The following is a 16,433-nucleotide window of genomic DNA, read 5'->3' on the forward strand; positions in this document are numbered from 1 at the left end:
AGAAGAACCTGGGTAAAAACAATTAAAGCAATGAATTGCAAGCAGAGATGATACAATGAACCATAGTTAAAAAGAATAGCTTGAACAGTTCAAAGTTCAGCTCTTGTGCAAACATTACAATCTGTTCTCATTGTCTGCAAACTGTCCAGCTCCAGCCAAAGTTCTGCTATGAGCTAAAGGGAACACATGTTGTCAGTTGTATTCTTGAAGTCCTTCTGCTAACTGATACAGAGACGCAAGAGCCAGCAATTTCAGACACAAAGAAATACAGAATGTAACCCTTTTCACCAGTTCTGAATCTGTCGTACATCACTTTGCTTTGATTTCACACAAAGGTGGCAGAGACCTCTCTCTAGGAATGAATAAATCTTAAAAACACAGTTGGACAGATTCATTTTACTGAAGATTGACCTGACAAGAATTATCAGCATTTCTCAAGAAGTCAACTATTCATTTAATTAAATACCAAACAATATTCATGCCTTGACCTTCAACAGTAACCTCTTCTTTAAGAAGAAAAGTACATTTACCAAGTCCAGTAGACTTGAAATGTTTTCTAATCACTTACTGTTCAATACTTGAAAATGTGTTAAAGGTTTCACAGGTCCCATGTCCCATTTTAGTCTGCTCCTCAGAAATGGGAACAATTAGCTGTACTGTTAGGGCCTGGTAACAAAATGACTTGAAAAAACAGGGTTCCTTCCACAGATACGTATGGAAACACAAAGACTCTAGATCTAGATGTGAGGCAGACTCCTGCCCCCATCCAGAGAAAGCTACAAAAGAAGGGAATCAAAAAGCTTGCAGGCACTGGCCTTGGGACTCCTCCTGAACAAGGGAAGCTTGTATCAGAGAGAAGATGCTAAGTGCTCCCAGGCTAGAGGCAGTGGAGGTGGTCAATCACGGTTCTTGTGTCTTGTGCACAGTGTAGAAAGAGCTGTTGATGAGGTCTTGGGGAAGGCTCTCACGTGCTTCCTGCATCCGGCACCGTGCCTTCTGGAAAGCCTCTGCAACACAGCAGGTGACAGCAAGTCAGAATGCATCAGACAGCCTCAGAGAAGAGGAAGGATAAGTCTGCCCACTGAACATCATCTCTCTCAGAATAGGAGTCTCACTAAGTACCACCAACAAAGCACCAGGATCTTGCTGCTCTCTTGACTTCCAGCCCTGTCTTTGCTCTGTGCATAATGGAATCAGAGACAGAGCCTGTGCACCACAGCCACAAGCTATGTTTTGTGCCAGGAATGACCAGGCAACCCAGCCTAGGCTTTGCCGTCATGGAGTGACTATCCCTCCTGCCTGCTGAGGGCTGATGCCTCAAGTTTCCAGCAATTTCAGGTCAGAACATTTAACCTCTGCTATGGACTCAGACCCAAGAGAGCTCACAGTGGGAGACAATCAACCCCACAGCAATGGATTCTCTCTGCCCACTCTGTGGGCAAAAGTGAGCCCAAGGCTCCCCAGGCAGAATGAGACTAAAAGCCCTACCCAAAACATTGTAGACAGAGCTCTGCTGGCTGAAGCCTCCAAGCCGGTCCAGTACACTCTGCATGCGATGCCTCGAGGCACTGGTCTCCAGAAAGGCTCTGCACAGAAGTACAGTTTGAAGTCAGGGCTGGAAGAACACTGCTGTGAAGATGGAACTTGCAATCACTGCAGCACTCACTTGGATTGCTGCAGGCAGTAAAGCCGGAACGTGACACTCCCTGTTGTCTCTGTGTGAAAACCAAAGCGGCTCAGACGCTCTCCCTGCAAAGACAGCAAAAGTTCTCCTAACAGCCTGCAACCTGTTGCAGCAGGCTGACCCTGGCAAAAATGAGCATGCCCCACCAGAAGTTCATACTTGATTAAAAAAAATGGTGACCTGACAGACAATTTTCAGACAAGGACAGCACAAGCAAGGGCAAGGCAAGATTTCGGAACACATACAACCACTTCTCTAGGTTACACACACCTCAAAAGGCAGAGAGCTCTATCTCAGGGTTTGCCCATTCTTGTCTTACTCATAAGTATCAAAGGGGATCCATTTATTTAGCCAGAGGGGCATGACCACCAGAGTATCTGTTCAAGTCCAGTCCAAACTGTCCACAGACATCTGAAGTCAAGAGACACCAGATTCTGTACCTGGGATGGGGCAGCCATGGATATAAGTACAGCCTGTGAATGAGAGGCTGGAGATCAGCCCTATGCAAAGGGATCTGGGGGTTATGGTCAACAACAAGTGGAACCTGAGTTAGCAGTGTGCCCTGGCAGCCAAAAGGACCAAGTGTATCCTGGGCTGCAGTAAGCACAGCAGAATTAGCCGGTCAAGGGGAGTGCTTGTCCTGCTCCACTCTGCACTGGTGCAGCCTCACCTTGAGGACTGTGGGCTACCTTGGGAGCCATGAGAGAAGGACATCAACCTCTCAGAGAAGTCCCAAAGAAGGGCAACAGACATGATGAAAGGCCTAGAGGGCATGGCGTAAGAAGAGAGTTCGATGTGGCTTGGTTTGTTCAGCTTAAAGAAGAGAAGGCACAGGGGTGACCTCATGGCAGCCTTCATCTTCCTCACCAGGGGGAGCGGAGGGGCAGGCACTGATCTCTTCTCTATGGTGCCCAGTGAGAGGACCTGAGGGAACAGCAGGATGCTGCCTCAGGGCAGGCTCAGACAGGAGCTGTCGGGAAAAGGCTCTTCACCAGGAGGCTTGTCAGGCACTGGAACAGGCTCCCCACGGAAGTGGTCACGGCACCAAAGCTGCCAGAGGTCCAGAAGTGCTTGCACAAGGCTCTCAGACACATGGCTTAATTTTCAGGTAGTTCTGTGTGGAGCCAGGAGTTGGGCTCAGTGATCCTCGTGGGTCCCTTCCAACTTGGGATAGTTTATGATTCTGCAGTTTCAAGAGCGTAATCCACCTTTTCCCAGCAAGAGCAATGTCCTGCAGTTGAGCCTACCTTGAAGGTTGCTGGTATCCTGACATAGGTCATATCCTCTAACTCAGGAGATCCACCAATGAAAAATCTCCTCAGTTCAGCAACAGTCCCCAGTTCCACAGGGCGCCAGGTAGGGATGGTGAGTATATGGAGACCTGACCACGGGACAGCACAATTTAGACAACAGAACAATTTAGCAGAACAATTTAGCTGCTCTGACCAACAATGTAAAGTCACAGAGGTCATCACAGTAGATGGATACCTACTGATCCCCAATGTCTTCCCAATAAGCAAGCCCCCGTCACACAGACAGCATTGAAACTACCCTTGCCTATGAGGAGCATCTACTTATTAATACATGAGAATGTCAGACTAGTTGTGAGCCTCAGATTCCATCTGGGACAAAGGGAGTCTATTGCTAGTATAAAGATGGACATGCAGCACTACACAAAAGCATCATAACATGCAATTTTGCAATGGAACCACTGAAGGAGAAAGGACAGCAACACATGATGCTTCTCAACAAGGTATAACAGTGCACGATACATAAAATCTCTCTTTGCTGCCTCACAGACAGCTAGCTATTCCCTTCAGTATGCAAAGGTAAAGCAACGCCAGGACGGGATGCATCCGTTCCCAAGAGAACCATTCAACTCTCATTTCCCTAGACACTTAACATAATGTCCCAAGGATGTTTTACCTGGAGATGCTGGCAGCACCAATGAACCATACCCTTCAACACGGTATCTCTGCCAGAAATCAAGGGACAGAACCTCAAAGTAGAGAACAGGCCATTGAGGGAGACAGTCTGCAAGGAAAAGGAGCAGATTGCAACTTTTTAAAAGCTGTAGAGGGAGATCATCATAGCGGGGAAAAAAATACTAAATGACTAACTCTGCTAGCAAGGAGCCCTTTCTGTATTTCTCCTAAAATGACAGACATAGGTGTATGGGTGATTATTTTCCCCTATAAAAGCTGAACCCTCAGACTTGAGACTGAAAACAAAATTATTGGTAAGTTGCTAAAAATTTGGGAAAATTCTTTGCTTTGATGAGTCTCTGACAGCAAGTCCAAACCGGTTTCTCTATCGTTTGGGCAGACAAGGCACTCTTCTGCAAACAATTGATGCAAAACATGGGAACCTTTTTATCTCTGACCTTTCTCATCATTGTTGGGGGATTATTAACTTGGATTGCCCTACCCGCCTCCAAGCATTCATTTATTTTCTCCATGGTGAAACAAACTCATCATATTTATTCTAGGCTGAAAGTTTGTTAATGTTGAATACTCCAATCCAAAGTGTTGGCTGAATACTCAAATACAATGCATACACTGGATTCAAGTGGCAGACATGCTGTAAAGCTGTCCCTGGTGATTGCAAAACAAAGAGCAGAGGGGTTGGTGAGGAAACAGTAGCAACACAATGAAGCAGTAGAAAAAGGCAGCAGAGAAGTCCAGCCTAAAATAGAGATGGAAATTTCGAAGTGACATAGACAATATGAAGATTATACAGGTCACTGAGTGTGTCTACTAACTTAAGATTCAGCACATAGTTTTAGCTGTGTACAAAAATAGGCCCATTTCTTCCACTGCTCTATGCAGTACAACATGCACGGCAATGCAGACCAGCATGTCAGGCATTTTGAGACAGACATGCTAAGACCCAAGTAGTTTTGCATATGGATGAAGCTGACTACAACCTGGAAGCAGAACAATGTCAATGAATACATACAAATACTAACACATTGCTGGGGAGGGCAAACTTAGTATGTGTCCTGAGCTTACGCGGTGATGGGGTGAACATCTTCTGATTGAGCAACGTTTCCCTGAAGTGGTCATGGCACTAAGCCTGCTGGAGTTCAAGAAGCATTTGGACAATGTTGTCAGAAATATACTCTGATTTTTGGGTGGTCCTGTGTGGAGTTGGACAACACAATCCTTGTGCGCCACTTCCAGCTAGGGATATTCTATGATTCTATAGTTTTACAATTCTGTGATTCCCTTTGTTTACAGATGTCCTTTCACCTTGGCAAGTCAAACAAGTCAAACAAGTCATCAACAAGTCAAACAGCATGATGCCTACACTGCAACCAAGAGACGTCAGAGCTTTATATTTCAGAGAAACAAGGAGACGTACCTTCTGATTCATTTTCTTGGGAGAAAAACATCTCCAAAGTGAAGGGGTAGCAGAAGTACGCCACATTATCCTAGAAAAGGAATGAGACAGAGATCAGATTCCTGGAGGAGAAAGTTCCATCACTGGTATCACAGGGGGTACAGAAAGCAGGGAGAAAAGAAATAATGGTAGAGCACTAATGATATCCAGACAAGATCAATCTCATCACGCTAAGAAACACTTGACTGCACAATGGATCTGCACACAATCCTATGCCATGTTGACAGAACAGGCTAAAATAAAAATAATGAAAATAATGAAAAAGAGCAAAACACACCTCAAATGATCATTCAGCCATTTGCATAACTATTACAGAATGCTACAGTCTATACAGGAGCCAAGCAAAATACCTCAAACAACAGTCCTACCAAAATGTTGTATGATAATGATTTTAATATGCAAGTCAGTTCACATCAAATACATAAAAATACATTAAATTTTATTGATTATATTAATACATTAAAACTTTATAAAATTCAGATTTTACTGTCTCTCAGAGAAGAGCTGGAAGAAAGGTTGATTCTGATAAATCAGTTTTGAGACTGTTTGCACTCCAGACTCAGGCAAGCCAGAACAATTCTCCATTAACTCTGCACATTTGAGAACACAAAAATCAAAGATCCAAAGGCAATCAGCCAGAAGAAAGGAAAAAGTAAGGTTCCAGAAACTGCTCTGACCTTTTATCTGAATACAGCAGAACATGTAAAACATGACGTTTTTCATGCTTTTTTTCAAGTATAACAACAAGGAGGATTCCAAATATGCTCTGCTCTTGAAGGGAGCTATCATGCTAGAATCTTGGTTGAATAAATCTGTAAGTTGTTATACATTTCAGTTCAGAGAATGACTGTTCAAACTCTGCTCTGCAGGTCTGAAAGCATCCTTACCCAGTCCTCTGTCTTGGTGGCACAGGTCTGTGTCACTCCTGATAGCTGCTGGAATGCGGGGCTTGACCAGTCTGGGAGAAGAGAATGTGAGCGCAGGGGGTGAATACTTTGGGTAAGAGGAATGATTCATATACCAGAGCAGCTCAAAGGAGAAAGTCAGAACCAGATGTTCCTCCACACTGAATTTCCCTAGGGGCATCCTGCCCCATCTTGTTCCAGGTGCTCGCCAGAACACCCTGGACATATGAGAGCACCAACTCCATCTTTGGACAATGGTAGAACCTTTTCGAAATGCACATAGAAGCAAAAGCAGCATCTCAGGCAAACATCAGGCTATAACCAGAAGGGAGCCAGGGCCATAGCTTCAGGGGGATTAAACACATAGCAGGACGTGCATGTTAGTGTTGGGAAGCTTATTTATCAGTCAAAGCTGAATACATCAGTGTCAACACAAAACATAAAAACACAATGCTGGGCAGTGAAATCAGACAAGGTCATTGCTGAGGCAGAAAAGACAGGAAGGCTTTTCTCTGCAGCATCAGGAATGAACCTGGGGTAGTTTGCTGGAAACGATCACCTCTGGTTAAGAAGTCTGTGGACCAAATCCAGCCAAATTTGGAACAGACAAGAGGGGAAGATGCTGACATATTCAAACATGTCAGTTTAGTTCAAACCACCGAGTTCTGCACTTTTAGCTCTGAAGATTTCTATTTAGATCTCAGACCCTACATTACCTTTTACTAACTTTTAGCAAAGCTGATCTGACTGACTAGCTTAAGCATGCTTTATTCTTTGTGATATGGCTGGAAGCATGAATACTCACGGCCAGGCAGCTCCAGGAAGAAATGAACATAGAGGTTGTCATACTCATAGCCTTGAGCTGAAACTGAGAAGAGAGAATGAATTTCAGCAGCTAACTTCCACACTAACTCCTCCATTATACACTGAAGACTTTTGGGAGAGGCATCACAAATAACCTCAGCACAACCAGTTACTGCTAGAAGCTGGGAAAAGGCTAGGTCTTTGAAGTAAAAGAATAAGACCTCAGAAAAGATTTTCTCAAGACTAGCCTATCCACATATAACTAACCAGATTAGAGAGATCACAAAATTAATTGCCTTCTTTGCTATGTCTGTTAATTCCCCTATCTGTTGTCCTTTATTCAGAACTCTGTCTTCCTAGAAAAGCTGCAGTATCTATAAACCTCCAATCAGTAAATGCCACTTGAGGGTTAGTCTGCAAAAACAGTGGAGAAGAGGGAGTAAGTAGAGAATTTTAGGGAGAGAATCACCTACTCTAGACCAGGTTGTGAACCAAAAATCTTTAGACCTTTCATAGCCTCAGCCATCCCAGCACACCTAGATTTGCCCCTACAGTTACTGTTCATAATGAGGACTCACCTACTTCTCCATTCACAAAAAGACGCAATGTACCAGGAAGAGTCTGTAAAAACAAGCAGATAAAGGGCTTAGAGACCGCTGGTGGAACCTCTTTCAGTTCCCCCCCCCCCCTTCAGGGTCTCACATGGATATCCTACAGACATTTGTACTTGAATGCTTTGCTTTGCTGGTCAGGGAGAAATCATCACTTCTTGCATCAACCTGTCATCCTTTCCAGAAGTCAGCAGTCCCTCTGGATAGAGGCTCCCTATGAAGACCAAATTCCTGTACTGCAGGAATTCACTACTCTGTAAAGCAGATCTACAGATTTCTAGATGGATATAAAAATGTAGTGAGAAGTCACTTGCAAAAATCATAAAATCATAGTCCTGGTTCTCCTGTAGTGTTCTTGCATATGCTCAAGAGTGTGAAAAAAAATAACAACAACCAAAATAACAAAGCCAAAAATCCATAGGACAAATTGAAACACACTTAGCTTAACTAGCTGCAGGAAAGAGTACAACAACTTTCCTACTTTGGCAAACAATACTTTAGCAAAAAACAAACAAACAAACAAACAAACAAAAAAGGCTGCAGCCTAGGTAACTTAGTGAGCAAGAAAACTGTGCATGAGAAAAGAAAAATTTAATGAGTTTGAAGGTTGGGAGGAGCTGTTTACTTGAGCAAAGTGGGACATGGATACATTTGATATTCAAGAAGTTAACAGCAATCTCTATCCCAAAAGATACAAATCCTCTTTCTGTCTTACTACAGTCAAAGACCTTCAAACAACGGATGCAGTCTCACTGAGACTGTAGCATTCAGCATGCTCTGCTACAGGTCTGACAGATGCATGTTGGACCTTCTCAGGCCCCATATCCATTGCAATCATACTCTTTCAATCCAATTTTCAGTAGGAGGCCATGAGGTAAAAGCTGCCAACACACCCCCAGAACAACACAATCTTTGGAGACTGGTACAGAAGTCAGCCATGTGAACAGCCTGCAAAGGCTCCAGGTCCCTGCTGAGTGCTGCTGGTACTCACCGTCTCAAATTCTGAGCCTACAAGACCACTGAGGTACTCCTTGTGTCGACTGTACAGCTGAAAACACAGAACAAGTGGATTAGAGTGTCTTCTTGATTATAGGTTTTTACTTATATTACTGCAAAAAAATGTAATGGATATGTAACTTAAAACCAACTTAAACTGTTGACAGGCTCAGCTAACAGTTTTTTGCTTTTATAGTAGATACGGAGAATGTAAGAATTTAATAGAACAAAAGATGCATAACTGCTAGCACTGCATGAAGCTCCAGCTTCAGAAGAAACCTCATCAAAGGTCAATATGAGGTAAAAAGAAGCTCCAAAGAATCAGCAGTTCTTATGTGACATAATGGGAGATTAGTGTACCTAGGTCAGGATTTCCTAATTGGCCACAAAACCAATAAGGAACTGTACAAACTAAAATTAAAAATGAAAACAGACTAAGTATCCTTATAGACTGCCACAGGCAAAAAGACAATTAAAAAAGGTCAAGGCACAAAAAGAGTATCTCAAGTATCCTGGAACATCATGGGTCATGAGAAATCATTCAGGAAATATACAGGCAGCAGGAGGAAACCCAATGAAAGGGTTTGCCCACTGCTTGAAAGGGAAGAAAAACCACTGGCAGGTGACGCTATTGATGGTTTCTTTCATCAGCTCCTGCTACATATATCAACTACAGTCAATAGCCAACACAAGTTTACCAGTGGCAAAAAGACAAGGCCCTCAACCTAGTTTAAGGAATGAAGCAGTCAGGGAGTATTTATTGGAGTTCTTGTATCACTGAACATGATGAAACTCACTGCAAGCGACATTCATTTTGTAGCTCTAACAATTATGTCTAGTTGAAGGTCTTTATTCCCTTGGTCAAATCAGGACGACTAGCCAATATAATCAACAGAGGCCAGTCCTTACATCTCTGAACACACGCTGCTCACGTTCCTCCTCCTCTTGCTGCACTTGGATGGATGCATTCTCAATGGTGTATTTCCACAGCTCTCGCTTCTGTCTATCCAGCTCAATCCTGCAGAACCCCAAAATGCACGGGGAAAACCCCATTATGCAGAAAACAGACCCAGCAATATTATCAGCTGTTCCATCATAAAACACCAATCGCCCCATCAAGGCCTGAACAGAAACAAAATGTCACTAACAGCCCTCTCCTCATTCTTGAGTGCCTGACAGCATCAATAACTCAGAGAGACTTGCTTTTGTCCATTGTACACATAACCTGTATTCCTAGGAACTGGCTCCAAAGCCCCACACATCATATGCACAGTAACACCAAGCACAAGGAAACAATAGCCCTGTCTTAGAAACCTTTGGAATAAACCTAAATAATAGCCCTCAATTTAAGTGCAGACTCACTGCCTAAGGGGTAATCAGGAGACAGCAATTTCAGCCCTCCATACCAGTCCCAAATGTGGTACCAGCCCTGTCCCGCTCACCAGTAGGCTCCTTTGGTGCCAGTAAAGTCAGGCTTCACTGTGATCACCCCATTGCCATCCACCTTGATTGTACAAAGAACACGTTCATATTCCCTTTGACCAAGCCTAATGGAAGACATCAAGAAACACAACGACAGTCTAAACAGAGCACGTGGACATTTTCTTGCTCCGGAACAGCAGAGCTGGTAAAAGCACATGGAGGTACATAAGGGAATAAATATACCAATACTTCCCTACATTAGTTTAAGAAGCCTTTTGGAGGGATACATTCCATACCTCCCAAGAAGTAGAGAGAAAACAGCAGCTTGAGTTACTGTGCTCTTTGAATTCCCTCCCCTTAACTACTGAGAGAAACAGAGTCGAGTAAGGAGAGGAGATGGGTTTGTTTCTGGGAAATTAAGATCATTTGGGAATTTTACTTACTTCCCATAAGGTCCCAAGTCCCCCATGATGTACATAGTCTGAACAGGAGTGTTAATCACATGATTGTTCTTTATAAATTCTTCTGAGGGCTCCCAGGTGATGATTTTTGACTTAAGAGAATTCGCTTCTCTGTCAACAACACAAGCACAACTTATTGTCAACAGAACTCACTGAGGTAGCCAGCAATTGACTCTCCCACAATGAGGAGTCAAACTGCCAGACTCTGAGTGCAACACAGCTCAAGCCACCAACTTCCACGGACCAGGCTGCTCTGCAGCTGGGACAACAGGAAACCTGCATTAGCAAGCTCCAACCCGGTTGCACTCACATTGGTTTACGGTCTTGTCTTCTCCTCCTCACATTGGCCATCCTCTCTGCCAGATATGACGGCACCTCATGATCTGAGTCAGTTACCTTCTGGCAGTGCTGAAGGAGAGAAACAGAATAGAAACAGCTTAAATACAACAGGACTTCTTTCTCAAACATCTCCACTCCTGGAGAATAGAACAGGTATTTACATACATATACATGGACAAACTGCTAAAAGACCATAGAGTTGATTCACTGCTCTTGTGGAAAAGCAGAGGTGAAGTCCATCCAGCAAGTTACGTACAGATGTGATGAAAGTTTCCCTCCCTATTTTACTGATTGGTCCTTGTAATAGGAATGTGTGTTAACTTTGTTGGTATGCATATGGCATGTATGTATATATATTAGTTTGCATTTTATGCTCATGAGTGGAATTTCTTGTTCATACAGTAAGCAAACTAAAAGACACCTGCTCATCACAAGGTCCAGAGACAGCCCAACCTTGGGGTAAGTACTTTGCTATTCTGCTACTTGGATGATCAAAGAAGCAGAACTGCAGACAACCAAGATCCTAGCACCCTAAGCCCCTCTAAAATCCACTTGAAACCTCACGCCCCACATTTGGGGTCACAACTATTACAATATCAATCCAGGAATGACTGGATCAGAAGCTGTTTTAAGTTTCACTCAGCTACATTACAAATCATCCATCTAAACATCCCCAGTTTTCCAGGCAGGGTCATGCTGCCCCTCACAATTTCCTGCCAGTGAGGCTGAACAGTAAACAGGATAAAGGGGTCTCTTCCCATCCTTGGGCCATTAAGACAGCATGAATTAAGACTGCTAGAAAGCATTGTGCATGAATCACCTCATGCATATGAATAAACGTGTGCCTTGTAATTCTGTATTCTGTGTCCAGACTTCTCACCTTGGTTGGTAACAAGCCAGCATTTTTCTAACAGAGCAACTCTACAATGCCAAGTCCCTCCAACCTGTACATTGCACTGAAACAGGGAGACCTCATGCTGGGTCTGGGATGCCAGGTGAAGCTGCCTGCAGAAGCAGTATGTTCTCCTGCTCCCAAGATATATGGCTTGCTTCTCCATGGCCAAGAAATGACAAACATTCCCTCTGCAGTGGGCCTAGTGTTGTTGACAGATACTGCTGTAAAGATTATGCAAAACAAAAAGCTGGTACCTCCTCTAGGTTGGTGAATCGGTCATGATCAGTGTAGGTGAAGATGCGATAGTTCTTCCGACCCCCAGCCTTCTCCAGTTTCAGGATCTCCTTGTGGTACTGCCGGTCCAGGTGAGTTTGACAGGCTGACTCATTTTGATAAAGATCTACCTCAAACTGAGAGCACCACAGGTAAAACGTAAAAGCTGCATTTCATCAGCAAGCTCAGGGCCAAAGTTTTTCAGCTGAGATTTGTGGAGACACCAAAATGCTGCACTTGGGTCACAACAACCCAGTGCAGCAATACAGACTTGGAGAAGGGCGGCTGCAAAGCTGCCCAGCAGAAAAGGACCTGGGGGTGCTGGTGGTGTGCCCGGGTGGCCAAGAGGGTTAACAACAGACTGGCCGGCATCAGAAACAGCATAGCCAGCAGGACTAGGGAGAAAAGACCTTCAAGATCACTGAGTCGAACAAGGGGATAGTCCCCTATACTGGTAAGACCACTACAAGAAGGATACTGGGCTGCTGGAACACATCCAGAGAAGAGCAACAGAGCTAGAAAACAGGACTTATGAGGAGTGGCTGTGGGAACTGGGGCCGTTTAGTCTGGAGAAGAAGACGCTAAGGAGAGAACTCATCACTCTCTAGATCTGCCTGAAAGCTGTCCCCCTGCTGGGGCCCCGCTCGCCCCGACACAGGGGAGCCGTCGGTCGGTACAGCGAGGAGAAACAGCCGCCGCACACCCACCTGGCTGAAGAGCTTCTCCTGCCACCCGACCTCGGCCTCCTCTTCCTCGTCCGGGGGCCGCCGGGCATCTGCGGTAAGGGGTCGGTCACCACCGGCAGCGCCCAGGAGCGCCGCCCCGCGGGGCTTCCCACTTACCTGGCGAGGCGCGGGCGGCCAGCGCCAGGAGCTCGGGGCCGCGCGGTGCGGAGAGCGGCGGCGGCGGCGGCGAGGCCTGAGCCGGGAGGGGCCCGGCGGCCGTGACCCGCTGGATACGGACCCTGCGGGGGGACAGGGAGGAAGAGTGAGAGGGAGCAACCCCCGGAGCCGGGCCGAGCCACGCCGGGCGCTCACCGGAGGCGCAGGTTGCGCACTGGGTCGCGGGAGCGGTACACGGCGCCGCCCGCCTCAGCGCCCCACAGCCGCTCCGCCATGGCCCCTCACCATAGACACGGGGCGGTGGCGGCCGCGGCGCCTCCCCCCGGCCGGAGGGCGCCGAGCGGCCGTGGCTCCGCCCCGGCCGGGCTGCGGCAGGGCCCGTTCCCCCGCGGGCCTCCGGCTCGGCCTCGAAGCGCTCTTGCGGCGCGGCCGCGGCAGGGCGCTTCCCGCGAGCGCGGTGTCCGCAGCCCCCCCGCGGCCCCCCAGAGAGAAGCCCCCACAGCCGCCCGCTGGCGATGCTGGCCGAGAAGATGGGCTGCGCGCCACGGAGCCTGATACGCGGAGCTGAAGGCTCTGAGAGCTGTGAGGAGCCGACTGCGAACCTTTGCCTCTCGCTGCTTGTTTCCCTGCTCCTGCCCACCACGTTACTAAGGAACGGACATCTTCAAGGGGACATCACTGCTGTCGGCTAGGGCCTCACTACCACGTAGCAGTGGGCCTCTCTCTCTCTTGATGTGAGCTGGTGCTGCGCCCTGCTGCCAGCACACTAAGCATCACTGCCATTTCGCAGCCACCTACCCAGTACCACCCACCCTAGCCTCCTGCCTGCCCTGTCTGCGTGGCTTGCGGTGGGATCTGGTGAAAACGTCATGGAAACCCACCTGGTCTGTGGCAACCAGGTCTGCCATTTTCTTAGGTCTCTGGGCAGTGTGCATGCAGCATGCAAGGAGTTAATAGCTAAATGAGCCCCTTTTAGCAGCACCTGTTAAACAAACTTCACTTTATGCAGTTGCAGTTTCTGAAGGGGAGCAGCACAGAGGGGATTGTGGGGTTGTGTTGTTCCTGCAAGAAGGCAGGGGCCAAGCATGCTGTTGGCGCTAGCAGTGTGATGTCCCCCATTGCAAAGTAGCCATCTTCTTTCACAGCTCCATGCCTAGCTGGACATGAAACATTGCTCAGGCTTTTATAAAAGGTCAGAGTTTGCAGCACAGTCCAACGCAATTTTGCTCAAACTGCACTTGCTGTGCCTTGGGATTTCAACCAGTGGGGCTGTGCTGCTCACTGACATGCTCACAATGATAGTCTGATTTTACTCCAAATACTTTCCGACACACAACATCATGCTGCGCAGCACAGCTAGCTATGGTCACACATCTCCCTGGTCCTTGTTCCTCTACCACATCTCCAACAGACCTGGCATATCAGTACCTTTGCAGCAACTTGCATTCAAGTACCCGACTCCTTTCCCAGACTGCCTGGCATCCTGTAGAAGTTGCATACCACCACTTCAGGTCTCTCTGTATCTTCTTGAAGTCTTCCTTGGGTTTATTTTTTATTTCTCATAGGACTGCTGCTACTCCTTGTCCTACTGCAAGGCAGCTACTGTGGCCTCACCTGAGTTGCAGCCTCTTGTCCCGCTGCCACCTTTCCCCATCCTATGATTTAACTGGAGGCCTACTCACTGGGTCTCTCATGTTTCACTCCCATTTTTAAAAAAGGTGGAAAAGAGAAACCGGGGAACTACAGACCAGTGAGCCTCACCTCTGGGCCTGGCATATTCATGGAAAATGTCAAGGCACGTGCAAGACAAAGAGGTGATCCGAGACAGCCAGCAGATCTTCAACAAGGGCAAATTGTGCCTGACCAATCTAGTGGCTTTCTATGATGGAGTGACTGCATCAGTTGATAAAGGAAGACCGATCAATGTCATCTACTTGGACTTCTGCAAGGCCTTTGACATGGTCCCACATGACATCCCGGCCTCCAAATTGGAGAAAGATGGATTTGATGAGAGAACCATTCAGTGGATAAGGCTTGAAGGTCGCACCCAGAGGGTAGTGGTCAATGGGTCTATGTCCAAGTGGAAGCCGGTGACAAGTGGTGTCCCTCAGGGGTCTGTTCTTGGACCGGTGCTGTTTAGGATGCCATCCAAAGGGACCTGGACAGGCTGGAGAAGTGGGCCCATGTGAACCTAATGAGGTTTAGCAAGTCTAAATGCAGGGTGATGCACCTGGGATGGGGCAATCCTGGACATGAGCAACAGGCTAGGAGAACTCACTGAGAGCAGCCCCACAGAGAAGGACCTGCGTGTTCTGATGGATGAAAGCATGAGCCAGCAGTACACGCTTGCAGCCCAGAAGGCCAACTGCATCCTGGGCTGCATTAAAAGAAGAGTGGGCAGCAGATCGAGGGAGGGGATTGCCCCTGTCTACCCTGCACTCGTGAGGACCCACTTGGAGTACTGCGTCCAGGTCTAGAGCCTCCAGCACAAGAAGGATGTGGGCCTGTTCAAGCAAGTCCAGGGGAGAGCCACAAAGATGATAAAGGGGCTGGAGCATCTCTCCTATGAAGAAAGGCTGAGAGAGCTGGGACGGTTCAGCCTTCAGAAGATATGGCTCCAGGGGTGACATCATTGCCCTCATTGCAGCTTTTCAGTACTTAAAGTTGTCTTATAAAAAGGATGGAGAAGGACTCTTTACTCAGGTAGATAATGACAGGACAAGGGGGAATGGTTTTAAACTAAAAGAAGGGAGATTTAGATTAGAGGTTAGAAGGAAATTTTTCACTCAGAGGGTGGTGAGGCACTGGAACAGGCTGCTCAGAGAGGTTGTAGATTCCACAATCCTGGAGGTGTTCAAGGCCAGGTTAGATGAGGCCCTGAGCAACCTGATCTAGTCAGTGGCATCCCTGCCTATGGCAGGAGAGGTGGAACTAGGTGATCTTTAAGGTCCCTTCCAAAACAAGCCATTTGATGATTCTATGATTCTTCAGATAAGTCTCTACCTCCAGCCTGGCATGCCTGAGTGCGGGGCCCAGCTCAGCAACCCACCTCCGCCAGCCAGGGCCCCACTTCTGAGGAGTTCCCCTGTTACAGGCCTGCTGGGGTAGGAGTTGCTTCCCACTGCTACTCTTGGGATGTTTTGGTCAAGGCAAGTTTAAATACTGCAGGAGGGCATATTCACTTAAATGTGCTGCAATGCTGACATGACGTGCCACATCAAACTGGCACACTGTACCGGGTCTGGCTGGGATGGAGTTAACTTTCTCTGCAGCAGCCCACACAGTGCTGTGCTCTGCACTTGTAGCTAGAACAGCATTGGTATCACAACGGTGTGGTGTCTATTGCTGAGCAGTGCTGGCACAGCATCAAGACTCCCTCTAACCCCCAGAGAGCCAGCAGGCTGGGGGTGGGCAAGAGGTAAGGAAGGCACATCACCAGGGCAGCTGACCTAAGGCAACCAAAGGGATATTTCATACCATATGATGTCAGACTCAGCAATAAAAGGTGGAAAATGGAAGAAGAGGGGAGGGGTGGGCTCCTGTTGTGAAAACGTCTGTCCTCCCAAACAATGGCTATGTGCATTGAGTCCCTGCTTCAAGCCCCTGCATCCTGCATCAAGCATTGCTCATTTGTGGGAAGTAGAGAGTAATTTCTTTCCTCTGCACTTCTACATAGCCTTTACTTGTTGTTTTTTTCCCCCTTTTCCTCTTTCCTTTTTTCCCTTCAGTTAAAATATCTAATTAATAATTTTTTTTTCCTTAATAATTATTTTTCCTTTAATTAAAATATCCTTATCTC

The 16,433-nt window shown here is 46.8% G+C and overlaps 1 protein-coding gene across 2 annotated transcripts; it reads right to left on the reverse strand.

The window, feature by feature from the left end:
- Positions 1 to 381: 381 nt before the first annotated feature.
- Positions 382 to 12,939, reverse strand: MKS1 (MKS transition zone complex subunit 1). 2 transcript variants are annotated; one of them, XM_084492720.1, is made up of 18 exons: positions 12,920 to 12,939; positions 12,635 to 12,756; positions 12,500 to 12,567; positions 11,774 to 11,929; positions 10,596 to 10,693; positions 10,268 to 10,396; positions 9,845 to 9,949; positions 9,312 to 9,420; positions 8,398 to 8,454; positions 7,374 to 7,416; positions 6,797 to 6,859; positions 5,974 to 6,044; positions 5,048 to 5,117; positions 3,611 to 3,718; positions 2,932 to 3,065; positions 1,667 to 1,749; positions 1,489 to 1,586; positions 382 to 1,007 (listed from the first exon to the last, which is right to left on the reverse strand). In XM_084492720.1, the coding sequence occupies exons 5-18, from the start codon at positions 10,634 to 10,636 to the stop codon at positions 901 to 903; spliced, it is 1,218 nt and encodes a 405-aa protein (XP_084348846.1). In that variant the 5' UTR covers positions 10,637 to 10,693; positions 11,774 to 11,929; positions 12,500 to 12,567; positions 12,635 to 12,756; positions 12,920 to 12,939; the 3' UTR covers positions 382 to 900. The 2 variants fall into 2 exon arrangements, with proteins under 2 accessions (XP_084348846.1, XP_084348845.1); XM_084492719.1 differs by having other exon boundaries at positions 12,830 to 12,933.
- Positions 12,940 to 16,433: the final 3,494 nt, after the last annotated feature.

The sequence above is a fragment of the Aythya ferina genome (genome assembly GCF_964211825.1).
Source record: "Aythya ferina genome assembly, chromosome: 19".
Classification (NCBI taxonomy): Eukaryota; Metazoa; Chordata; class Aves; order Anseriformes; family Anatidae; genus Aythya; species Aythya ferina.

What these genes read in the sequence shown, in the direction of transcription:
- MKS1 (XM_084492719.1), bottom strand. Translation starts at nt 12,909, where the DNA reads ATGGCGGAGCGGCTGTGGGGCGCTGAGGCGGGCGGCGCCGTGTACCGC. An exon ending in TTTTGTGAATGGAGAAGTAG is followed by an intron (nt 6,860 to 7,373) that starts GTGAGTCCTCAT and finishes CTCTCTTCTCAG; the next exon opens with TTTCAGCTCAAGGCTATGAG. An exon ending in GGTGCTGCCAGCATCTCCAG is followed by an intron (nt 3,066 to 3,610) that starts GTAAAACATCCT and finishes TCCCGTGGTCAG; the next exon opens with GTCTCCATATACTCACCATC.